The sequence below is a fragment of the Podarcis filfolensis genome (genome assembly GCF_964270895.1).
Source record: "Podarcis filfolensis genome assembly, chromosome: 7".
NCBI lineage: Eukaryota > Metazoa > Chordata > Lepidosauria > Squamata > Lacertidae > Podarcis > Podarcis filfolensis.
In genome coordinates, this window is record NC_139603.1 from 76,381,491 (window position 1) to 76,408,097 (window position 26,607).

At 47.7% G+C, this 26,607-nt stretch overlaps 1 protein-coding gene across 1 annotated transcript in view; it reads right to left on the reverse strand.

Annotated features, from left to right (window-relative positions):
- Positions 1–2,878, reverse strand: part of SNTB1 (syntrophin beta 1) — a 107,338-nt gene extending 104,460 nt beyond the window's left edge. The window contains exon 1 of the mRNA XM_083622097.1: positions 2,003–2,878. Within this exon, the coding sequence (XP_083478223.1) occupies positions 2,003–2,645 (643 nt within the window). The 5' untranslated portion in view covers positions 2,646–2,878. The remainder of the gene's footprint in view (positions 1–2,002) is intronic.
- Between the last annotated feature and the right edge of the window lie 23,729 nt (positions 2,879–26,607).

Consider the following 26,607-nt stretch of genomic DNA (forward strand, 5'->3'; position numbering starts at 1 on the left):
GCAAATGGCTGTGAGAGGCTGTCAAACTTAACACTGAAGGTATCTTTGCTCAGCTGTTTCCCCCTATTCAGATGAAACAAATCCTCATGCTTTTTACACACACTGTGTCGTTTCAATATTCACATACGAAGGCTTGAAAATTCCTGTCTACCCTTGACTTTTGTCCTGGCATATTCTACCTCTAAACCAGGAACCCCCAACCTTTGGCCCTCCAGATGTTTTGGACTACAATTCCCATCATCCCTGACCACTGGTCCTGTTAGCTAGGGATCGTGGGAGTTGTAGGCCAAAACATCTGGAGGGCCGCAGGTTGGGGATGCCTGCTCTAGACTGTCTCTCATTTCATTTTTGTACTTTTATCTACTGATTATTTTGATATCCCTCCGAGGAGATAAAGACACGGTTGTCTTCCCTCCTCAATTTTATGCTCACACAACAATCCTGTTAGGTAGGCTGAGCTGAGAGGTTATTTGGCCCAAGGTTGCAAAGTTGGTCATGGCTGAAGGTCATGGCTGAAGGTGGGGATTTGAAACCTGGCCTCCAAGCCTCCTAGTCCAGCAATCTAACCACCATACTATGCAAGGCAACACTGCACATACAAACAGGCAGCTTTCCCCTAATTTTCCTCTCTCTCTTCTTTCTACAATCCAAAACCAGAATCTGGAGTGAGCAATTGGGAGCAGAGGTTGCGGGGGGGGGGGGCGGGTTGCAGAGAGGACAACGCTGGGGGGGGGACACACTTAACACTTTCCCTGCTGCCTGTTCTTCCTGCTGCTCCAAAGAAGGCTCCACACATGCACAAACCAGGAACGGTTTCTCAGAAAGAAACAGAGAGGTCCTTTCCAATCTCAGTTTATAGAACAATCCTATGTGTGTTTACTTGGTAGTAAATCTCATCCTGTTCTGTCGGGTTCATTTCTCCCAGGTAAGTGTGTGCTTAGGACTGCAGGCTCCAATTAGGGGATTAGCCCCTAATTGTGTATTTTGCTTCAAGCCCAAACACCTTAATACAGCCAGGCAAAGAACACATGGCTTTCCTCACCTGTGCAGTAATAACAAACTATATCCTAGGAACTTAACACCATAATGTGTTTTCAGGGTGGACGCTCAATACCAGCAAGAGAATGATAAGACATGTTCAACCAGCTCGGGTTAGGAAGTGCTAGTCCTGCAGCAGTAGCTTCAAAACCCACCTTGCCAGTTCCCAAAGGGCTCCGAGCACGGCAAAATCCAACGCCTTTCGTTTTTCTCATTTATTTTTATTATTACTATGTATCTTGAAAAGATAAACATTCAGCGTAACAAAGAACTTAAACCGGAAGCCTTTCTTTAGCACACACGCCCTTAGGGGGATGATCCACCACTCATTTACTCGTGAGCAAGCCCCGCCAAACTTGTCGACTGACAGGCAACAGGCTGCACCACGGGGGTGAGTACAGCAACGTTAGCCAAAGTGGGGCCCGACAGATGTTACTGGACTACAACTCCCATCATCCCTGGCCACGGCAAGTTGCGAGTGCAGCTGTATGTAGAAGGCACCCACCCCGGCTATCGCCAAACACCACAGGCAAACACTATACCGTGGGTGTTTCTGCAAGCAAGTGCAGCCAACTGCCTTCCAATGCCGTTTCCGATGCCAACGGGCGAAATGCTTTGCAAAGTCAGAGCGGCGTCCGCGCGCGCGCGCACACACATTCCCACGCACCCCCGGCAGGTGGACCCGACGTTGCCCCCAGTCCATCCCGGGTGCCTTTCACTCAAAGCGATTAAAAGCGCAAGAGCGCCTCTCGGCATGTGAAGAGCGCCTCTGGCGCACAGGCCAGATTTAAACCAAAGACAAGGCTTTCTCTTCATACACAGAACACACGCGCGAAGCGTTTCACGATTTGGGGGGCCAGGGCTGTGCGCTCCACCAGCTCACTATTCCTCCCCCCCCCGCCGCCCCACCGCCCCGTCTCTTTCTTAGGAAACTTTGCAGGACTTGGCCCTGTTAACCCCTTACCTTCCAGCGCCACCTCCTTGCCCGCCCTCTTGAGCGCTTGCACCGCTTCGTCGTGGGTGGCGTCGCGCAGGTCCGTGCCGTTGACGGCCAGGATGGCATCCCCGACGTAGAGCGCCTGGGTCTGGTCGGCGGCCAGCCCTTTGAAGATCTTGCTGATCAGGATGGGCATCTTGTTCTCCTTGCCCCCCTTGATGCTGATGCCCAGCCCGCCCATCTCCTGCTTGAGCACCTTGACGCACCGCTTCTTGTTGGAGATAGCTTCGGGGACTTGCTCGGGCAGGTCGGTGAAAGCCGTGCGCACCCCGCTCATCAAACCCGATTTAGGGCTCAGGCCGCCGCCGCCCCCCGACGGCGACTCCGGAGAACCCGCGCTGGAAAGGCTGCAGGCGGCCGAGGCGCCCCCCGACGCCGGACCCAGCGCTGCCCCGCTGCAGAAAGTCCCATTGCCGTTGCTGCCCGACGCCCCGATGCCGTTGTATGCGGCGGCGGCGGGAGCGCCACCGTCGTCGGCGCTCAGCACCAGCGCCTCGTCGCTCAGGCTCACCAGCACCCGGTGCCACCGGTCGCGCACCAAAACTTCCAGCGCGCCACTGCGCTGCACCCGGCCGACGCCGCCTCCCCCTCCGGCCGCCGCTACCGCCATCTTTGGAGCATTTCTCGAAGCACCATGTGATCGAGGGCGCGCACAGACAGGCGGACGGGCAAGGGAAGCGAAAGAGGGCGCGCGGAGGAGCGCGCAAGACTTCTCCTCGGCGCCCGAGCGAAAGAGAGCGAGAGAGAGGCGTCGAGGACTAGGGAGGAGGAGGAGGAGAGGGAGGGACCAGGGAGAGCCCCCGAGCGCTCCCAGCCTTGCAGCGTGGCGAGCCGAGGGGAGGAGCAGTGGGGAGAACCGGGCGGGGTGGGGGGGGGGGAGAAAGGACGGACGGGGCGGGCGGAAGGAGGAAACTCCGGCGCAAGGGCGCAGGAGGCAGCCCGAGTTTGGAGACGGGCGCGCAGCTTGAGACTTCGGAGTTGGGTAAAGCAGAAGGGCTCCCGCGCCGCCGGCCCGGAGAGATCAAGCATTTCCTGGAAGGGCAAAGCTTGTTTTTGTTTCGAGATTCTTGAGGTTTTCAGTTTTGCGTATTTTTGTGTGGGTGAGCCGCTTTGAGACCTAGGCGGTGGAAAGGAGTGAGTGAGAGAGAGAGAGAGAGAGAGAGAGAGAGAGAGAGAGTTTAACAGAACAAACATAAGTAAATAATAAGCCCATAGGAAGTGTGGGGCTGCTTTTTAAAAACCCAGGTTTTATTATTAGACGGAGCTGGGTGCAGCTCGAATGGAAGGCAGAAGAACCTTGCGTGACCTTGGCGTTGTTAATCCTGCCTCGGTTTAAGGGCACTCCTGGTCGTGGCTGCTCAGAAATAAATGCTATTTAGTTTGACGGGGCTTACTCCCAGGTAAGTGGGGATAGGATCGAGGACTCTGCTCCCTTCACACTTCGTGAGGTTGTGTGGTAACAGACTCTGCCTTTCTCTTTCTCTTTTACACATAAAGTACACACTGTTCAGAGCTCCTTGAAGACAGAGTGGAATGTCACCCCGTTAATGTTCTTATATAGGCGAATTCACGGAGGATAAAACTATCAGTTGCCACAAGCGATTGTTGTGTCTGTGTTCTGTCTCCATGACCAAGGCAGCATAGTCTTGAATTCCAGTTCCTGGGAATTGCAAGTGGGGAGAAGGTTGTTGCACTCAGGTTCAGCTTCCCATAGAAGAAGAAGAGTTTGGATTTGATATCCCGCTTTATCACTACCTGAAGGAGTCTCAAAGCGGCTAACAATCTCCTTTCCCTTCCTCCCCCACAACAAACACTCTGTGAGGTGAGTGGGGCTGAGAGACTTCAGAGAAATGTGACTAGCCCAAGGTCACCCAGCAGCTGCATGTGGAGGAGCGGGGAAGCGAACCTGGTTCACCAGATTACAAGTCCACCGCTCTTAACCACTACACCACACTGGCTCTGTAGTTGGCTTCTCGAACAACAGGGTGCTGGACTAGATGGTCCTTCGGCCCAAAGACGTACCTAGGCTCCCTTGTGTCCTTGGCAAAGAGTCTTATCAGCACCGAGAGAGACCATGGACAAGAAACTTCCCTCACCTGGCCTCCCAGAGCAGTGGAGGAGCAGACAGGTGGGCAGGCTCATAGCCACTCCGAGACAGAGTGGAGAGGTGTGATTTGTGCGACCCCCCCCTGCCCTTGGGCCTGCACCCTTGACTGGGGCCAACCTGACCAACCCCTAGGTTAGGGTTTCCCAAACCTGGGTCTCCAGCTTTTTGGGACTACAACCCCTATCATCCCTGACCAATAGGGTCTTACTAGCTAGAGATGATGGGAGTTGTAATCCAAAACAGCTGGAGACCCAAGTTTAGGAAACCCTGCCCTAGGTACGCTCCTGCCTTGGCCTGATCCAGCAAAGCTCTTCTCATGTTGTTTTATATAATAATAATAATATAGTTCCAGAGAACAACAGTTTGCACGTTATTGTTTTTGTTGGCCTTAACTAATGTAATAATTAGTACCTACCCAACTGTTACTTCTGGATTCTTTTTCCCACTGTTGTCATTATTCTTAACTGCCTCAGGTGTCTGGCACTGGCTCCCGAAAACCCAGTAAACTTCAGAGTTTGCCAGGCTCCACCCACAGCTTAGCAGATTCCACTGTCTCACAGTAGAAGCGTTCAAGCAAATACCCTTATCCTCACACACTGAGTGCTGTCTAAAAATTGGCTACTGGCTGGCAGAGGGCCGGTGCTTCTAGATCAGCAAACTTTTTCAGCAGGGGGCTGGTTCACTGTCCCTCAGATCTTGGGGGGGGCAGACTATATTTTGAAGGGGGGGAATGAGAACGAATTCCTATGCCCCACAAATAACCCAGAGATGCATTTTAAATAAAAGGACACATTCTACTCATGTAAAAACATGCTGATTCCTGGACCGTCTGCGGGCCAGATTTAGAAGGTGATTGGGCCAGATCCGACCCCTGGGCCTTAGTTTGCCTACCCATGGTGCGCTCTTCTTGCAGGTAGTCACATGCTTGGCCGTCAGAGCCCTGAGTTTTCCCCTTTCTTTTCCCCTAAGGTAGATCTTGTGTTTTGGGGTGTCCGGAAGCAGTCTGAGCCAACCTTAGCACCTGGGCAGCTGCTGCAGCCCCAGAACCCAGCTCTAGAACACTCTTTGAAAGAATAAAGAATCTGTCCCGATGCTTCGAGCGGCGCAAGCTGCCAGTTTAATTTCCCACAGCAGTTTTGCTTCAGGGAATTGCGAGGAATTAATGCAGCAGCCTCCGTCCAAATGGCACTACTGCTTGCTAGTGTTCACCGTTGCTACTAGGCAAGTCCACCAGGGCCCAACAGCAGAGGAAGGGCTCATCAGAGGGCATGTTGCCTAGCCTCCTCAAATGGGGAGCCTGCCCCACAGGGCTGTTTGCATGTGTGAGTGTGTGCATAAGCAGAACTTGTACTGTTAGAAAATTGAGGCTGGGCTATTATTAATATCCATAATTATAATTATTACCACTACCGTTATATTTAAATGTCGCCCATCTGACTGGGTTGCCTCATCCAGTCTGGGGGGCTTCCAGCAAAATATGAAAACACGATAAAAACATCAAATATTAAAAACTTCCCTATAGAGGGCTGCCTTCAGGTGTCTTCTAAAAGTCATATAGTTCTTTATCTCCTTGACATCTGGTGGGGGGGGGGCGCTACTACCAAGAAGGCCCTCTGTCTCGTTCCCTGTAACTTCACGTCTTGCAATGAGGGAACTGCCAGAAGGTCCTTGGAACTGGACCTCAGTGTCCGAGCTGAAAAATGGGGGTGGAGATGCTCCTTCAGGTATGCAGGGCCGAAGAAGTTTGAAGCTTTAAAGATCAGTACCAACACTTTGAATTGTGCTCAGATATGTACCGGGAGCCAATGTAGATCTTTTACAGGGGTCAGCAAACTTTTTCAGCAGGGGGTCGGTCCACTGTCCCTCAGACCTTGTGGGGGGGCCAGACTATATTTTGGAAAAAAAAATAATGAACGAATTCCTATGCCCCACAAATAACCCAGAGGTGCATTTTAAATAAAAGGACACATTCTACTCATGTAAAAACACCAGACAGGCCCCACAAATACCCCAGAGATGCATTTTAAATAAAAGCACGCATTCTACTCATGTAGAAACACGCTGATTCCTGGACCGTCCGCGGGCTGGAATTAGAAGGCGATTGGGCCGGATCTGGCCTCCGGGCCTTAGTTTGCCTACCCATGATCTTTTAGGACCAGTGTTATATGGTCCCAGCATCTGCTCCCAGTCACCAGTCTAGCTGCCGCGTTCTGTATTAGTTGTAGTTTCTGAGTCACCTTCAAAGGAAGCCCTACATAGAGCGCATCACAGTAGTCAAGATGACCAGAGCATGTGCCACTCTGGAAAGACAGTCTGCAGGCAGGTGGAGCTGGTAAGACAGCCGCCCGAGATTCTAGGTCACCTGTAGAGAAGAGGTAAAGCGAAGGCTATTCCTACTGTTTTCGTGAGAGTTAAGATCCATCCCATTGTAACATAAACTTCAGCCTTCAGCGAATTTTGTTGTTGAAAGCCAAACAAGCAATCCTAAAAATAAATGGTTATAACTAAAGTGTTGACATATCCTTAGTTACAGTGACATTCCATCCCTTCCCCTCCAGCCTGATTTGCTCTGCAAGTCTCTTTCAAGCATTGATTGCTTCCCAAGGTGGCAAGTGTTTTTGTTTCCAGGAGAGGCTTTGGTTTGTTGCATTTTTATATATTTAATCAGCTGCATCTGTTGCTGCATTAAGAGGCACATTGCTTAAAACAACCAGATCAAAGTTTGGGTGGTGGTTGTGACAGCAGCTGTTGAGCAAATTGGAATTCTTAGCATAGTAAGAGAGAGGACGAGAAACAATTCCACATGTCACTGCTTCCTTTGTCCGCCTGTCAAAGGGAAGGCTTGTCCAGAAAACAACGTACCGCTTACTCTGAGCTTGCCTGCTTCACTTTGCGAGAGCAGAAGAGCGAGCCTGAACTTCACCTAGAAGGCAGCTCTCAACAAATTCTAGAGGCCCTTGGTTGACCAAATCATCCAAGGAAGGTTGAGGGACACAGAACCAGAATTTAATTGAAAGTTCCTTGGTGTCATGAAGTAAACCTATAAGAACAAGAACAGCTAGAAGCAAAGTGTCCTGAACTCTTGGCCTACATGGCTAGTCAGTATGTCAAGTCCAAAGTTAAAAGACCTTAGGTCAATCCATGCATGCAAGGGCGAAGGTCAATCCAAGTGGGCCAAGTCTAAAGTCCAGGATACAGTCCAGAGTCCAACACAAAGCTCAGTCCCATAGAAGTCCAGGGGCATCCCAGCCAAGGTCCACCAACATGGGCAGCTGAGCAGACACAGCATCTCTGCTCTGATTGCCACGTCTGGGCTTTATGAGGCAGGTGACGCTCACCTGTTCCAAGCCTACTTAAGCTGAGGAATCACACACCTTCTCTCAGAGCTAGCGAGCCCACCTGGTCAAATAAGGAGCTGGGCTGGGGGCCCTTGCCTGTTACAGCCTCCTAGAGCAGCGGTTCTCAACCTTGGGTCCCCAGATGTTGTTGGACTACAACTTCCATCATCACTCTGAGCTCTGGCCTTGCTAGCTAGGGGTGATGGGAGTTGTAGTCCAACATCTGGGGACCCAAGGTTGGGAAAGGCTGCTCTAGGAGAATAGTTTCTCATTTCAGGCAATTAATATACTACAAATGGCTAACACATATCCCCTTGGGGAAGTGTGCCTGCAGCTTCTTCAGTGCAGATTTACTGAAGTTGTTATTGTTGTTGTTGTTATTATTATTATTATTATTATTATTATTATTATTATTATTATCATCACACTGCCCTTCACCCGAAGATCCCAGGCTGCTTCACATCAGAAAAATACAAAATGAGAATGCAAAATACACAATAAAAGAAAACAAGCCAATAACCCCCTTCCCGTTCTTAACCTGTGGGTCTCCAGATGTTGTTGGACTACAACTTCCATCATCACTCTGAGCTCTGGCCTTGCTAACTAGGGGTGATGGGAGTTGTAGTTCAACAACATCTGGGGATCCACAGGTTGAGAAAGGTTGTCCTAGAGCATACCTCCCAATGCTCTGTACACCTGAGAGCCTGCCATGTCTATAGAGAAGCTCTGGCTCTCGTGATGGGTCCTGCTGCTCTGGTTTCTGTGCATTGCCCTCCATCTCCTTGCCATCCTCTTGTCACCCTGTGAGAAGAAGAAGAGTTTGGATTTGATATCCCGCTTTATCACTACCTGAAGGAGTCTCAAAGCGGCTAGCATTCTCCTTTCCCTTCTTCCCCCACAACAAACACTCTGTGAGGTGAGTGGGGCTGAGAGACTTCAAAGAAGTATGACTAGCCCAAGGTCACCCAGCAGCTGCATGTGGATGAGCAAGGAAGCGAACCCGGTTCCCCAGATTACGAGTCTACCGCTCTTAACCACTACACCACACTGGCTCTCTGTGAGTACTTCCTTCCCCGGCAGGGCTCTTCCTATGCCATGTCTCAAACCAGCGCTGGCTGCAAGGGGTTGAGCCTCTCCTGGGTTTTTAGGCCTACCTGGAGATGAACCTGGGGCCTTTGGCATGCAAAGCAAATGCTCTACTGTAGAGATACAGCCCTTGTGAAAAGCATAGCCAGATGACATTCCTGAAGCCCAAGCTGGAAGGTGCTTCATCTGCAAAGTGCACAAAAGCCGCCGCTTCGATTCAAAGAGCCCAGCTAGAAAAACGAAAAGAGTGACCGTGAAAGATGAAGGAGAAAATAGTTCCATTAGCATCTGGGCATTTTGAATGGCAAGATTTCCCCCTGAACAATGGCCTCCATTGAGGCCGTGAGTGCCTGCCTTGTGTCTGCTACCCCTCAGACAGGCATCACTTTCTCTTGAGCAGCTGTGCGCTCTAATTGGAAAAGAAAAGGCTCCCAAACTCATAAAAGGGTCTCTCATTGCAACGCTGAAAATCACTCTGGAGCAGAACTGAGTCAACTGCTCCTGGGCTTCTCCACTCCCTTGATCATCTTGGCATCATGACGATCATAGTTTTTTGTTTGTTTATTTTTAAACTGCAGGATGCCTTTTAAGACCCTTAGCAGCATGGACTCACAGTACCTGAAGGATCACTTCTTCCTGTTTCCATCTGCTTATAACGCTGGCACTTCTGTTTTCTAAGGTTCCCTTTCTAAACCCATGGGATTCTGGGTACCCCTGGTTGCTGGAGTCTGCTTAGGGATTTCTCTCAGCATTGGGACCGTTTCTCATTAGGCCCAAGGGTTAAGAGCGGTAGATTCGTAATCTGGGGAACCGGGTTCGTGTCTCCGCTCCTCCACATGCAGCTGCTGGGTGACCTTGGGCCAGTCACACTTCTTTGAAGTCTCTCAGCCCCACTCACCTCACAGAGTGTTTGTTGTGGGGGAGGAAGGGAAAGGAGATTGTTAGCTGCTTTGAGACTCCTGAAGGGGAGTGAAAGGCGGGATATCAAATCCAAACTCTTCTTCTTCTTCTTCTACCTCAGCAGGCCCACAAGCCTCACTCCTATTCTCCTGCTGCACCTCTTTTTCTCACAGTTCCCATCAGCCTCAGAAAGCATTGCCCACGGCCAGGGATGATGGGAATTGTAGTTCAGAAACATCTTGAGGGCTGAAGTTTCCCCACAGCTGGAGCAAACCCTTTGCTCCCATCACCCAAGAGTACCAAACTGTCTCCGCTCACTTTTACTACTTATCATGGCATAATATTTCAGCAGCCGATCGCAGTTTTGTACGTGTCTTTCCCGTTGCAGCCCTTTGTTGCCATAGCTATCCATAAATAACACTCATGTTTGTATCCAAACCTCTCCCACTAGACTTACAGTAGGATTCCACCCAGATTTATCTGCCAGCTTTTGGAGCCTGCTACTTCTCAAGTCTTTCCCAATATGTAATATCAGCCATCTCTGTGTAGGGGTTACATTCACACTGACGCACAAAATCAACTCATAATGAGGTGAAAGAATCTTGCCATGCCTTTCGCACATCACAAAGTGAGATCAAGAGGGCAGCAAACAACTAGATTAGGAGATTAATCAGGGATTTTCCCCTTTTAAAATGCTGTAGTCCTCTATGAACTATACAGTGGTGCCCCGCAAGACGAATGCCTCGCAAGACGGAAAACTCGCTAGACGAAAGGGTTTTCCGTTTTTTGAGCTGCTTCGCAAGACGAATTTCCCTATGGCCTTGCTTCGCAAGACGAAAACGTCTTGCAAGTTTGTTTCCTTTTTCTTAACACCGTTAATACAGTTGCGACTTGACTTCGAGGAGCAACTCATAGAACGCAGTGTACATAGTAGCCTTTTTTGAGGTTTTTAAAGACTTTGGTGATTTTTGAAGCTTTCCCAAAACTTCTTTTGCAGCCATTTGGTAAGTTAAGCTTTTAAAACTTTTTTGGGGGGGTTTGGATTTTGGGTCGGGGTGTTTGGAATTCAAGGACTTGGTGTTGGGGAGGGGTTTGCAAGAATCTGGAAGCTTGTGTGTGTTTTTTCTGCATTTTAATGATTTTTTGTGACCATTGGGGCACTCTGCTGTTTTTTTAAAAAAATTCTGGATTTGAATTTCTGTGTGCTGGGTGGCTGGGGGAACAGTTGGGGAGGGGTTTGCAAGAATCTGGAAGCTTGTGTTTTTTCCCCCTGCATTTTTATGATTTTCTGTGACCATTGGGCCACTCTGCTGTTTTTTAAAAAAAATTCTGGGTTTGCATTTTGAAATGCTCTTTACAGTATGCGTGACTTTAAAGAGCACTTAATAAACGCTTGTTGTACCAAATTTGGCTTTGTTTGGACTTTTTTTGACCATAGGAACGCATTAATTGATTTTCAATGCATTCCTATGGGATTTCGTGCTTCGCAAGACGAAAAATTCGCTAGACGAAAAAATTCGCGGAACGAATTAATTTCGTCTTGAGAGGCACCACTGTACTGCTTCTTGCTGTAGATGGCAAATTGTTGGAATCTTCCTCCCAGTTAAAACTCATTCCATATGAAAGTCAGGCAGAAGTCTAGGATAGATCTGCTTTTGCTCATACCCTGGTTTTCTAACAGCAGGGAGATCATTCAAACGTACCTTGGAAGTTGAACAGAATTCATTCCAGAAGTCTGTTCGACATCCAAAATGTTCAAAAAACCAAAGCACGGCTTCTGATTGGCTGCAGGAAGCTCTTGCAGCCAATCGGAAGCTGTGGAAGCTCCGTCGGACGTTCGGCTTCCAAAAGAACGTTCAAAAACCAGAACAATGACTTCCGGGTTTCGATCATTTGGAAGCCAAAATGTCTGAGAACTAGGCTGTTCGACTTCCAAGGTACGACTGTACAATCCTGGAAACACAGCTCTTGAAAAAAAATTCTGTGATTGTTATTAGTAGTGGTGGTATTAGTGGTGGCAGGAAGTAACAATATATCACCTTCCACCAATATGATGTCTTCAGGTGATGTAGACAATATAGTGAAAAGCATTTTAAAAAGCAGTTAAAATCAGCACAGAAAATAACCGCAAATTAACTGAAAAAAATAGGAGGAGACACAGCCATGGTATTCATCCTGCTGGGAAAGATTGCCAGAACAAAAATGTCTTCAGCTGCTTCCAGCAAGGACAGAGAATGGGCACCTGTTATGTCTCAACAGGAAATTGAATTCCACAGAACGGGGGGGGGGGGCAGCCAAACTAAAAGTATTGCTTGGAGTTGCTTAATACTGGCTCTTATGAATACGGAACGTAGAAGTGCATTTACCACATTTCTTCTTACACTAGGTTTGGGCAATACAAGATGGTGGCCTGTAAGCAAAATGGAGACCCAGGCCCATTTTTCTGTGTGTGTGTGACCTCTTCCCCTCCTTCTGTAGCTTGGTATTTGGCTGAAGGGAGTGGCTAAGGGAAATACTCCTCATGCTCCAGTATGAAGTGGCCAAGGGAAGCAGCTGCAGGAGTGAATCAACCAGTGGTATCCCCCGGAACAATGTCGGAAATGTTGGGATGCAACCCTTGGCTCACACACTGTGACTAACACTGGTAGCCCCACAAACCGTTCTCATGAGCTGTGGCCGGCCAAACTCCAGGTGGCCAATGAAAGCAGCCAAGGCTGACCCTATGTCACAGCCTGGTTCACGGGCGATCAAAGTCCCGGCCGGGGACGTCGGGACTGGGAGCAAGATGGCGGGGTGGGAGCAGGAACGGGAGCCCAGAAGCCAGGAATCAGGAAGCCAAGGGTCCAAGGATCAAGAAGCAAGGAGTCAAGGAGCTAAATGCACCAAGGCAGGGAATGTGTTGCTGTGGCAAAGAGCCGAAGGGAAATCTTGACCTTATATCCCTTCCTGGCTCTTGCCACCAGGTGCTGTGAGTTACCAATCGGCCTCACCTGTGCGGCCGCACCTTGCCTCTTCAGAACGAACTTAGGAAGGCCCCAGTCCTGCAAAGTCCTACTGGTCACAGGGCCTGGCTCCTGCATGCACACCTGACACCCTCAGGGTGTCATGCCAGGCTTGTGCATGACAGAACCAGGAGATTCTCAGCTTCTCCAGACAGTCTACACATTGAACACTCGTCCTGATTTGCTTGCACAAAACTTACACTGAGATTCGATTGTCTCAGGCCTGTCATCTAGCTTTCGTTGGGATTTGTTTGTGGGGCGGTTATATGACAGCAAGCATCTGAGCTGGATTCGTTCCGATTTGCTTGCAGGCTGTTTACACAACTTCCTGTTAATCATTTGCTTATTCCGCACCATTCAATTCATATCCCCTACCTGCAAAGGTTCTGTTTCTTTTTAAAAGTGGTTATGTTACGTTGAGGCAACAGAGTGCTTTAATCCACTTTGATTGCGGAAACCCAAATTTCCCAACTCTAATCCTTCCTGCAAAACACTGACCGTCTGGGGATACCTCCAGAGAAAACAGAATGCTGATCCACTATTAGAAAGCCACCCACTCTTTCGTCAGTTCATTAAAATGAAATTTCAGAGCAAATAGTGGTGGTAAAATAGTGGCTTGAGCACTGCAGGGGCCGCACTTCCCTAAGCGCCACAATTGTTCCATGAAGACTTTCTGCAGTGCACATTCCTACTTACCAACCCCCTATGACATTTGGCAGCTCTCGATGCCTCCTCCGAGAAGTGCCTCCTCCGAGAAGTGACAGACATCTCGCTGGCCGACCTTCTGGTTTCGACATGCGACGCAGACCACCCTTTGCCTTTTAAAAATGAACAGCTGCATGCCCCTGTTTCCCCCCTCTCCTGTCTCTACACGTCCTGCTGCCACCTGCCGAAAGACGGTGTGCCCGCCTACTGACATTTCTCAGCATTTGTTATGCCATATCTGCCTCTGCCTTGGGTGTGGGTGTGTGTAGGAACAACAAGAGTTCATTTTGTCTGTCTCTTGGCAATAGCACACAGAGTGCCTGCCAGCATATTGTTTATTTCTCCTCTGAGGCAAATCTCTTCTTCAAACGGTATTCATGATTACGTTTGGACCATGTAACAAGCAGGGGTTCATTTGTAAAGGAGAAATGTTGGAGCTCCTATACAGTGGTGTTGCGTGGGTTGCCACTGCCCCGGGGCAAAGCAAGTCTTGCACCCCCTAACCCACGGTTCCTGTCAGGGCCAGGCTGCAGTGATATTGGTGGGGAAGGGTCTTCCCAGCAAAGAGAGGGAAACGGACAGGGGCAGCGGTCATTTATTTTATTAATATTAATTATTTCATGAACTTTTTACACCACTTGATTGCTTCATTTTTGTTTTTTAAAAATAAAACCTGCAAAGCAGTTGCGCCCGGAAAAACAGCCCCTCTGCCCCACGCCCCAGTGCTACACAACAGCTCCTATATAGCTTTGAAAAAGGGGTATAATAATAATTTATTATTTATACCCTGCCCATCCGGCTGGGTTTCCCCAGCCACTCCAGGCGGCTTCCAGCCGAATATTAAAAACAATATAGCGTCAGACATTAAAAACTTCCCTAATCAGGGCCGCCTTCAGTTGTCTTTTAAAAGTAAAATAGTTGTTTATTGCCTTGACATCTGCTGGGAGGGCGTTCCACAGGGCAGGCGCCACTACTGAGAAGGCCCTCTGCCTGGTTCCCTGTAACCTCACTTCTCGCAACGAGGGAACCGCCAGAAGGCCCTCAGAGCTGGATCTCAGTGTCTGGGCTGAACGACGGGGGTGGAGACTCTCCTTCAGGTGTACAGGACTGAGGCTGTTTAGGGCTTTAAAGATCAACACCAACACTTTGAATTGTGCTCGGAAATGTACTGGGAGCCAATGAAGATCTTTCAGGACCGGTGTTATATGGTCTCGGCGGCCACTCCCAGTCACCAGTCTAGCTACCACATTCTGGATTAATTGCAGTTTCCAAGTCACCTTCAAAGGTAGCCCCACGTAGAGCGTATTGCAGTAGTCCAAGCGGGAGATAACTAGAGCATGCACCACTCTGGCAAGACAGTCTGCGGGCAGGTAGGGTCTCAGCCTGCGTACCAAATGGTAAACAGCTGCCCTGGACACAGAATTAACCTGCGCCTCAGATACATGGCCTCCATGACTCTCTATCTGGCCCTTGGGAGTCTCCCTGTGTCACATCCTCTCCCCCGCCACACCCTTCGCTGGCCCTAATTTCGTTGATTCAAGTTACAAGAAATGGGATTCCAACTAAACATTATGAAAAACTTCCTGACAAGTAAGTGCTGTTTGCCAGTACAACTGACTAGCTTGGAAGATGGCAGACTCTCTTTCATTGCAGGTTTTTAAACAGAGATCAGATGGCCATCTGCCATGGATTCTTGAGCTGTGATTCCTGCATTGCAGCTGGTTTCACTAGATGACCTTTGGGGTCTCTTCCAACACTACAATTCTATGTTTCTATGATTCACCTTCCTACACTACTTCTCTATTTTCATCGAAGAAATGTTGGAGGGTATGGAGTTCTGACCCCTAAGCCAAGGAGACAAATAACTATACAATTTTTAGAAGGCATCTAAAGGCAGCCCTGTATAGGGAAGTTTTTAATGTTTGATGTTTAAATTTGTGGGAAGCTGCCAAGAGTGGCTGGGGCAACCCAGTCAGATGGGCGACACAGAAATAACAAATTAGTAGTAGTAGTATATAGTAGTGTATTGGGAACCCATGTGGATTCTCACGAATCAGTGTCATTCCAAGAGAATGGGAGCCAGTTAGTTTTCACTAGTTGAAAATTCTGTGTTTTTTTTAAAAGATATTTATTAGAGTTTTGCAAAAAACAAAGATTTACAGAATAAAAGAAAAACCAAGAAAAAGAAGAATTCAAAAATACATAAAGAAGAAAAAAAGGAAAATACAAAAAACAAATCCATTTTTTGATATTTTTAAGCTCATTTGCTTGTTTCCTTGACCTCCTCACACCTCCCCTTTTTGGATTCTCATTTACATAATCAATTCAGCAAATCCTTACCCTCTTTCATTTATCTTAACTCTATATCCTAACATATTATGACTCTATCTTTTCATCCATTTATCAATTCATTTTTGCATATTCTTATTAACTTTTGTTGCTGAATACCACTTATTGCCAATCCGAACATAATTTTAACATTCATTAATTTTACAATATTTCTGAAGATAGTCTTTAAATTTCTTCCAGTCTTCCTCCACCACCTCTTCTCCCAAGTCTCGGATTCTGCCAGTCATTTCCGCCAATTCCATATAGTCCATCATCTTCATCTGCCACTCTTCCAGGGCACTAGTTGAAAATTCTGAACAAGGGTCGCTCCAGAAAAAGCACATTGTAATCACCAACCAGGATGTTACTAGAGAATGGACTATATCTCTTCATGAGTGGCTGTAATCAGCAAACTGGGTGTAACTGATAATAAGCACTTTATGTCTTCCCGAGACTACAGTGAGAAAGATGGATCAAGCCCCAAGCTATGCACCTTCAAAAAGAGTGCAGCCTCATCCGGAACAGGCCATCTACTCAACTCCCAGACTCAAAAAACCGCCAGTCCACCTCCATCTTATTCATTTGGCCCTAATCCAGCCTACTGCTCCCTGCAGGCAACAACCTCACATCTGCAATAAATACCTGTGGCCATCCCTCTCTTCAACGGACACAGCATGAATCGTCTTGAGATCATTTACGCTAAAACTGGAAGTTCAAGCTTAGAAGCACGATGCACCCAGCAATGCTAGAAAATTAATTATAACCAGTTTCAAGTGATTGGACTTTCTTGATTGCTATATTCAGTCCCTATAATTAGGGAGTTATAGGTGATGCAACTAATCATGGCTTTTAGTAGAATTTTAATTGCATCTACTTTCATCCATGGGAGTGGTTGGAACTTGGAATGTATAAAGATGCACAATGAATATCCCCCCCCCCCCCCCGTGGTGTAGATGTGAAAACCAGAACACAAAGACCGATTGTTGTCCAGATCTCTCCCCCCCCCCACACACTATGTTTTAAAAATGTTCTGTATCTTCTGCAAAGGTTAGGTAACCATATCATTTAATAGCCCTTTGCACTTCTATAGTGCCTTAATGTTTGTAACTTTCTTTTCCTCTTTTTTAATGGCACTGTTTTTCAAAATCCAGACATCAACATACAAAACATCTTTTTTTTTTTAAAAAAAAGTCATTTGTTTGAAACTGAGATACTCTAAAAATATCCCTACAAAATCAGCAATAAAGCAGTAACTACAGCTAATTATAGACCCCCAAATAAAGATATAGCAAGCACGTGACATAACAGAATCAAACTTCAAAGCTGGTTATGCATCTGTCAGCGCAAGCATATATTGCTTTGCATTTCTGAGGCTTTGATGCTGTCTATCAAGTTATCTGACAGACTTAATAAATAGACTCTGGGTGAAAAAGAACAGGAAGCCTCCAATTCAACACTACAGGGGCAGGGAGAAGCCAGAAAATGGGGAGTTGAGGAGGGTCAGTTGGGGCGGGTGAGAAATGTCCCGGTTTTCATCTGAGGAACGTTGGAAGGTATGCTTGTGATCATTATGTACCACTATGTAAGGAACTACGGTGGTACCTTGGGTTAAGAACTTAATTCGTTCTGGAGGTCCGTTCTTAACCTGAAACTGTTCTTAACCTGAAGCACCACTTTAGCTAATGGGGCCTCCCGCTGCCACCACACGATTTCTGTTCTCATCCTGAAGCAAAGCTCTTAACCCAAGGTACTATTTCTGGGTTAGCAGAGTCTGTAACCTGAAGCATCTGTAACCTGAAGCATCTGTAATCCGAGGTACCACTGTATAGGGAATTGGAAATGTAGACTGATTATTTGTTAAATTGTAATTAGTTAATTAATTAGTTAATTAATTAGTTAATTACTGGGACCATAGGATATGTGTAATTTGTTTGTATATAATTAGTCTTTGCTTATCTGCTTGCTTAAGTGACGTTTTGATTAGTCTCGTTCATAGGTGACTTCTTCCTTCCTTGTACAGTGGTAAAGGTAAAGGGACCCCTGATCATTAGGTCCAGTCATGGCTGACTCTGGGGTTGTGGCGCTCATCTCACTTTATTGGCTGAGGGAGCCGGCGTACAGCTTCCGGGTCATGTGGCCAGCATGACTAAGCCGCTTCTGGCGAACCAGAGCAGCGCACAGAAACTCCGTTTACCTTCCCGCCAGAGCCGTACCTATTTATATACTTGCACTTTGACATGCTTTCGAACTGCTAGTTGGGCAGGAGCTGGGACTGTGCAACAGCAGCTCACCCCGTCGTGGGGATTTGAACCACCGACCTTCTGATTGGCAAGTCCTAGGCTCTGTGGTTTAACCCACAGTGCCACCTGCGTCCTCGGGTTAAAAACTTAAATCGTTCTGGAGGTCCGTTCTTAACCTGAAACTGTTCTTAATCTGAGGTACCACTTTAGCTAATGGGGCCTCCCTCTGCTGCCGCGCCAGCAATTTCTGTTCTCATCATGAGGTAAAGTTCTTAACCCGAGGTACTATTTCTGGGTTAGCAGATTCTGTAACCTGAAGTGTCTGTAACCCGAGGTACCACTGTAGTGCCTTTCAGTTTAGGTAAATTGAAGCCTTCTCAGCCTTGGCAGTGTGCAGTAAAGATACTGTCAGGGAATCAGGAGCAGGAGCACTGGGGAGAGAGGAAATGGAGAGCGAAGGGGAAGAATCCGAGGGCAGCGTAGGGGAGTATGACAGTGGCCCGAGAGATTCCATGAGCTTCTCCAGCGAATCAGAAGATTCCCAGAAGGGGGCGCCTATGGTCAGGGCAAGGGGGGTCCCAGGGGGGACGTACCAGAAACAAGGAGCCAGAGGGGAACCCCAAAGCAGCAGTGGAGGATCGGGACCAGTTTCCCCACCAGAGCGTAGTGGGGGGGAAGAGTCACATGTGTCAGGGCCAGCGTCTCCTCCAGAGAGGGAGTCAGGGCTGACCACGCCTCCATCGGAGGGGAGGTCAGTTGCAGCTAGCCCCCCCAGAGGGGGAAGCAGTGACAGCAGCAGTGAAACGGTCAGGAGGAAAGCTGCTGGCTGGGCGCGCGCGCCAAGTTCAAATGTGCAGGCGCGCGGAACAGCAGGAGACCCGGATGGGGAACCATCTCCTAAAGCCCGCCGGAGGGAGGGAGAAGGCTCAGGGGAATCAGCGGGAGAAGAGGCTAGAAAGGGTGGAACCCCGGTGGGCAGGCGGACCCAGAGGAGGAAGGAGCAGCGGAGAAGGTGGAGCAAGGCTAGAATCTTAAATTGGTGTCAAGGGGGAGGAGACTCAGACGGAGCATCAGCGGTCTGACAGTTGAGACGTAGAGCTGCGCGCTGCGGCTCTGGAAGTGAAACTGAACTTCAATAAAGACTTTTATACTTAACAACGAAGCAGCGTTGGTCCTTTGTGAGCTGGGACCTAGGGTAGCTCTGACAGATACGTTCTTCCAAGCGGCAATTAATCGCTTGTAGATTTGATTGCATGGATTGTGTTTGTGTCTGGCTTCCAGCCTAGCTGCTCCACAGGAAAGTTTTGCTTGCCCCTCTCCCTTAGCTTCCTATCATGGGAAGTCTCACCAAATAAATGCCTTCTCCGTAGCGCCCCCCACCATCTGACAGAAGATGTCGTGGGTGCCCTTGACACCAACCTTGCAGTCAATCTCTTCCTTTAGTTGTCAGAATATCTGCACATTGTCATAGGTGCAAATATTGGAGGCCCCAGGTAAGCCCCACTCTGCATAATCAATCACAGGACACAGGGCACACAGACCATTTGAATGCCCATCTATTGGGGGAGGGGCAGCCCCCTTAACTATTTTATGGGGGGGGGATGAAGTGACCTCTGCCATTAGGAGTTGGCTCTTATGCTCATCATAAGTTCACAGCCCATTTCTCAGACCCACAGTCTGATATATGTTTCTAGCACAAAGGTAAAGGTAAAGGGACCCCTGACCATTAGGTCCAGTCGTGGCCGACTCTGGGGTTGTGGCGCTCATCTCGCTTTTTGGCCGAGGGAGCCGGCGTACAGCTTCCGAGTCATGTGGCCAGCATGACTAAGCCACTTCTGGCGAACCAGAGCAGCGCACGGAAACGCTGTTTACCTTCCCACCAGAGTGGTACCTATTTATCTACTTGCACTTGACGTGCTTTCAAACTGCTAGGTTGGCAGGTGCAGGGACCGAGCAACGGGATCTCACCTGGTCGTGGGGATTCGAACCGCCGACCTTCTGATCGGCAAGCCCTAGGCTCTGTGGTTTAACCCACAGCATCACCCGCATCCCTGTTTCTAGCACTAGTGCTACCAAATAAAGTATGCACAGTAATAACAACGAGGATGAGTTGAATTACATGCAGAGTTTATTTCTTGCAATCTGGAGATTGTCCTCTCTCCCAGCTGATGTGAAAATAGCCTTTTGAAGCAGCCTTCTGAAAAAGATTAAGCACAATTCCCTCCACTCTGCAAGGCTCCCTACTGGCACCCCAGGCTCAAAGATCTCTTGAAACTATATCATAAAGTTCAGCATCCTCTTGGGGTTTACTTCTGTTTCAACGTCTGAAGAAGCCCTTTGATCAGTGACTTGATATCTTTTATTATAAAATCTCATATTCTCCGCTGGAGACCTAAACGTCGCCACCGCCGCCTCCTCTTGCCCTCTTAATTTTGCTTGATCACTTGATATTGTTGGATTGTTGACAAACACTAAGTCAAAACAGGACTTGGAAGTCGTTCTAAACGAGCTTTTCAAAGAATTATCCCCTGGAACAAGATTCTCCCTCTTCCCTTCCTAATTAGCAGGAGAGGAGTCAAGTTAATGCCATCCAATCTGCAATCTCAAAAAAAGGTTAAAAGGTGAGAATTAAAAGAGAGAGACAAAGCGTAGGGAACACCCATAATCTACAGAAGTCGTAAAAGTATAAATGCTCCTTTTGTGCTTGAAGGTTTTCAGATCTATATATATTTACTGGCTGGAATTACGGTTTTCCTTTTCTTGACCTCTTTTCATGAGCAAGAAGTTCAGCTATGCGAATACCCTTCAAGTGTGGATGAAATACAGTCTTGCGTGGGAAAGGAGACAGGTCCTTCTCCCCCACTCGTAGGGTCCTGTTTAGTTACACCAAACAACAGCGAATAGATCCACCAAGCGATCTATTTTGTGGCAGTCTCTGTTCAAGACCAGGGAAGGGATCATTAATTCTTTCTTGTGCCCTTAAAAACACTGTTGTCTCCTTGATAATAGCAATAACGCCTTGCCAGTATCATCATTTTGGGATGGCAGGATCTTGTGAAAAATTCAGCATGTTCCAAATTTCCCTGTGAAAAGGATCTAGGGATATGTCACCTTCAAATTTCAGAATAAAAGGATGTCTTTTCCACTCAGCGACGTACTAAAAAGGCCTCCTTGCTCTCACCTGCTTAGCCTCCGTCCAAAAAAAACACCAACTGCACTTCATTTCAGTTCAACAGATTGCTTAAGTGCTTTTCTGGATGGGATTCAGTTCCAGGACCGGGCTGTTGAATTGTACCACTGTCTCTGTACATAAACACAAATTTGCATATATATATATTTAAAGCTTTCCTTTGGACTATCGCTGGATTGAACAGAATGAGGGTCAGCTGAAAGTCCTTCTCACTGAATATACCTGGGGCCACCGATCGTTTGGAACCCATGGCTGCATTTGCAAATCTGGAACAGTGTTGTGGGCTGCTGGGGGAGCTTGGCTAGTCCAGGGGACAGGTTGCTTACTAGGGAGCTGAGTACAAAACAGAGATTGTGTCTGAGCCCCAAATATCAAAACAGTAAAGGTAAAGGACCCCTGACAGTTAAGTCCAGTCGCAAACGACTCTGGGGTTGCGGCGCTCATATCGCTTTCCTGGCCGAGGGAGCCGGCGTTTGTCCACAGACAGTTTTTCTGGGTCATGTGGCCAGCATGACTAAGCTGCTTCTGGCGAAACCAGAGCAGCGGACGGAAACACCATTTACCTTTCCGGAGTGGTACCTATTTATCTACTTGCACTTTGATGTGCTTTCGAACTGCTAGGTTGGCAGAAGCTGGGACCGAGCAACGGGAGCTCACCCCATTGTGGGGATTCGAATCACCAACCCTCTGATCGGCAAGAAGAGAAGAGTTTGGATTTGACATCCCGCTTTATCACTACCCTAAGGAGTCTCAAAGCAGCCAACATTCTCCTTTCCCTTCCTCCCCCACAACAAACACTCTTTGAGCTAAGTGAGGCTGAGAGACTTCAGAGAAGTGTGACTAGCCCAAGGTCACCCAGCAGCTGCATGTGGAGGATCGGGGAAGCGAACCCAGTTCACCAGATTACGAGTCCACCGCTCTTAACCACTACACCACACCACAGCGCCACCAGCGTCAAACCATTAGCTGTCACCCCCAAAATGCACAACACATCACCCATGCACAAGCTACCTTTCTGAAGACCATTTCCACCCAAAACTGAAGCAACACCCCCCTCAGCACTCCACTACGCTGCAACACTGAACTGTGGTTTAATATTTTGTCCAAACATGACCTATGTGTCTTGAAATTAAAGTCATGATGGTATTCAGAAGCACTGCTGCCTCCTGCAATGGAGGCAGAGCCGAGCCATCACAACTGGCCTGCAAGCGCTCCAATTGGAGAACTAGTCTTTACCAAATGTGTCATGGGCTTTGAAGACGCTCAAACTAGGGATGAAAGGGAGAAACGTGCTAAAAGGTAAGCTTGGCAAACCCTCACTGTGATCAACTCGTGCCTGGAAACCTATGTCCCCATTGTGGAAGGGCATGTGGATCCAGAATTGGCCTCCATAGTCACTTAAGGACTCACTGTTCAAATTGTGTTTATGGAACACAATCTTATTCGGCTACAAGTGATCACCAAAGAAGAAGAAGAAATGGCCAAAGATAGTCTTATATTCCATAAACTTGTCTAATCCTCCTCTAAAGCCATCCAAGTTGGGGGCCATCATTTCCTCCTGGGGGCACAAGTTCTGTATTTTTAACTAGGCACCGCGTGCAGCAGTATTTTCTTTTCTCTCTCCTGAATCTTTGAACTTTCAGCTTCACTGGATGTTCGCAAGTTCTACTGTCATGAGAGAGGGAGCAAAACGTTTCTCTCCCTACTTTCTCCTTGCGTACGGTAATTTCGTGAACTTCTGTCATGTCGCCACTTGCTTGCCTTTCCTGTAACCTGTTGTTAGTCGTTTAGGTGTGTCCGACTCTTCGTGACCCCATGGACCAGAGCATGCCAGGCATTCCTGTCTTCCACTGCCTCCCACAGTTTGGTCAAACTCATGTTGGTAGCTTCGAGAACACTATCCAACCATCTCGTCCTCTGTCGTCCCTTTCTCCTTGTGCTCTCCATCTTTCCCAGCATCAGGGTCTTTTCCAGGGAGTCTTCTCTTCTCATGAGGTGGCCAAAGTATTGGAGCCTCAGCTTCACAATCTGTCCTTCCAGTGAGCACTCAGGGCTGATTTCCTTCAGAATGGATAGGTCTGATCTTCTTGCAGTCCATAGGACTCTCAAGAGTCTCCTGCAGCACCAGAATTCAAAAGCATCAATTCTTCGGCGATCAACCTTCTTTATGGTCCAGCTCTCACTTCCATACATCACTACTGGGAAAACCAGAGCTTTAACTATACGGACCTTTCCTGTAACCTAAGAAGTACCAAACTCTGCTACCATTCTTCATAGGGGTGTCGTTCCATGGCCTTGATCATTTTGGTTGCCTATACATATTTAAAAATCACACTATATATTTGGATTTGAAGCCAATTTGATTAAAAACCAACAATCTGAAATGCGCTTGGATTCATTTTCATGGCACATAAGGAGGACCACTTCTCTCCAAATGAATCTACCCGGACTTCTGATGCCCTTCTTCATGTGCCACTTCCACAAGAGACCCAGAGGGTGGAAACACGAGAATGGGCCTTTTCTGCAGTGACTCCCCATTTGTGAAATGCTCCCCCCAGGGTGTGTTATGCACTTTTAGGCGCCAGGCGAAAACATTCCTCTTCTACCAGAGCTTTGGCTGACTGACATCCAACGCCCCTTTGAAATGTGTTGGGGATGAGGGATTATTGGGTAGTTCTTGTTCTTATTTTTATTACATATTTTGTGTTTTTATATTGTGTTTTTATGTTGCGAACCACCCCAAGACCTGCGGGTATAGGGCAATGTGTAAATTTAATAAATAATAATAAACTGTTTTTTAAAACATTAAGAGCATTGAAGACTGTAGACTCAGAATGTTCCAACTCATTATTCTGATCATAAAGGTAAAGGTAAAGGTACCCCTGCCCGTACGGGCCAGTCTTGACAGACTCTAGGGTTGTGCGCCCATCTCACTTAAGAGGCCGGGGGCCAGCGCTGTCCAAAGACACTTCCGGGTCACGTGGCCAGCGTGACAAAGCTGCATCTGGCGAGCCAGCGCAGCACTCGGAAACGCCGTTTACCTTCCCGCCAGTAAGCGGTCCCTATTTATCTACTTGCACCCGAGGGTGCTTTCGAACTGCTAGGTTGGCAGGCGCTGGGACCGAGCAATGGGAGCGCACCCCGCCGCGGGGATTCGAACCGCCGACCTTTTGATCGGCAAGCCCTAGGCGCTGAGGCTTTTACCCACAGCGCCACCCGCGAATAACAAAACTGACCTCCTCCCATGCAGCGTTAAAATTCTTCCTGACAATAAATGCGCTTTTTAAGAGCTGTGTTTCCTTTATGGCTGCACACCCAACATGGGCTGTGTTGCTGAGAAGTGCTGAATTCACATATCTCTCTTCTCCCTCATCAGGTTCCCCCCGATTCATAAGGACACAGTGCAGACCCTATTGTGATAAGGAAGAGCAATGAACAAAGGGCTGCCTCCCGGTAAAGTCGGAGAACCTTCAGCAGTGAAGCCTAGTTTCAAAATCAATTCTGCTGAAGAGAGAGTGAAAGGCAGAGATCATACAAAAAAAAATTCCTTGACCTCCTTTCCCCACCCCATTCCAATTTGCACTGAATAGAAAACTGTTCTGCAATTTTAGATGTGCTATTGAGTGGCTTAGTGGGTGCCAGCTGTGCTCTGTAATTACTTGGCAAAATATCTGCACACGATAAGAGAAAAAAAAATCTGTGCTGGTGGTAGAGATAACCTGGCTAATGATCTGTTGTCTTCCAACCTGGTTAAGTCTTTAGTGCAAAGTCAGGGTGCAGTATTACGAGGTGAGCGGTGATCGTGTTAGTATCTTCCATGGCTACAGGAAGCCATACCCAAATCCACACCTGAAAGTGCTGGCCATCAAGGGTTGACACGGTCATTCAGTGAGGGGCATCAGAAATTTTGCAGTACCCTCTGACTCAATCCCCTGGCACTTGCCCTGACAGCCAGGGTTGGTTGAAGTCACAGTGTTTCCCAAACTCGGGTCTCCAGCTGTTTGTGGACTACAACTCCCATCATCCCTAGCTAGCAGGACCTGTGGTTAGGGATGATGGGAACTGTAGTCCAAAAACAGTTGGAGACCCAAGTTCGGAAAACATTAAGACCAGCATATGTGCCGCCGGGAGGGGGGAAGCCAAAGTTGTTGACTTTTGGGGGGGGGGAAGGAAAATCGCTCACCTGTAACAACGATGCAGAGGAAATAACTGCTTTTGTTTCCTGACTTGGGAATATTTGACGCTACGAAGTAACAAAGCGACAAAGGAGGGGAACAGGGACTTTCGCTCCATTGCTTTTCACTGCCACTGATCGAGAGGGACCGGTATACAGTAGGTATACATTTGGCACCCCCCGGAATACATTTGGTGCCCTCCAGAATTCGGCGCCCAAGTGCACTGCACCCCTTGCACCATGGGGTAAAGATGGCCCTGATTAAGACATAGCATAAGAAGAATCCTGATGGATCAGTCCAAAGACCAGCATCTAGTGCAGCAGCCTATTCTCACAGTGGCTAACCAGATGCCCTTGAGAAGACCTCAAACATGGCCTTAGTGCCACAGCGCTCTTTCCACTTGCAGTTGCGAGCAATTTTTATTCAGAGGCCTACTGAATAGTCACGGATAGCCTTATCAGTGGCTAATCCCCCTTTAAAGCTATCCAGGTTGGTGGTTTTCACTACATCTTGTGATGTTTTGTTGTCAGAGGGGAAGGACAATGTAATGCTCTTCCTATTTTATCTACAGAAGCCGACTGGGTTTACAGGTGAATCTTAAAATATTTCAACACTGGTGACAGGAGAGCATCTTCCACGGTACCACCTGCATGTAGGTAAAACTAACCTACTCAGGAGAAGTGGCGGCACTCAACTTTTCTCACCGATGTGCTAATTTTCTACATGAAGGGATGATCATCTCTCTCTCTCTCTCCCCCTCTCTCTTGAGAAAAGCACTAAAGAAAAAGAAAAAGCAGTCGTTCATCCGAAGAGGCAGACCTCAGACTATTGCTACTTCATTCTGTGTAACTTGTAGAAGTGCTTCTCATGTCAATAATTTCCTTCTTGGTTCTTCTGTTCCTTGACTCTCATGTGCATTCTGGAGGAAGCCTGTGGAGAATTTTTCTCATATTTCTAAAAGGCAGAAACTATTTAACAGCTCTTGAAATAATACTTGGCTCAAGTAAAGAATGTCAAGGCGTGTAGGAGGGTGAAGAACAAGAACTGCGGCTGGCAGCCCACAAATTGCTTACTCCAGAGTAGTCCTTATCAACTTAAGAGACAACCTTTAGCGCAATAACAGGTAACTAGCTGGGGTATTACAACAGGAAGTATGATTTTAGGCCCAAACAAACAAAAAGTGGAAAATCTTCGATCAGATGTCCTGAAGTTCATATTGTATTTATGGATTTACAACATTTATAACTCTTTTTTAGAAGGTGCTAAAAAATGGTCATGTTTTGCAGCCTTCTTCCATTTTCATCAATCAGATATTTTTAATACCCCTCTGAATATGTTTCATTGAACCCAGTGTGACTTAAAGTAAATATGCCCAATATCAGAATGCATAAGAAGGGGAAAGTCAGGAATTGCCATTTTAAAAGTATAAATAGAAAGGCATTGAAATAATCTGCTTTGTGGACAATATCTCCCAATGTGATAGCAGTCTTTACATGGTAAC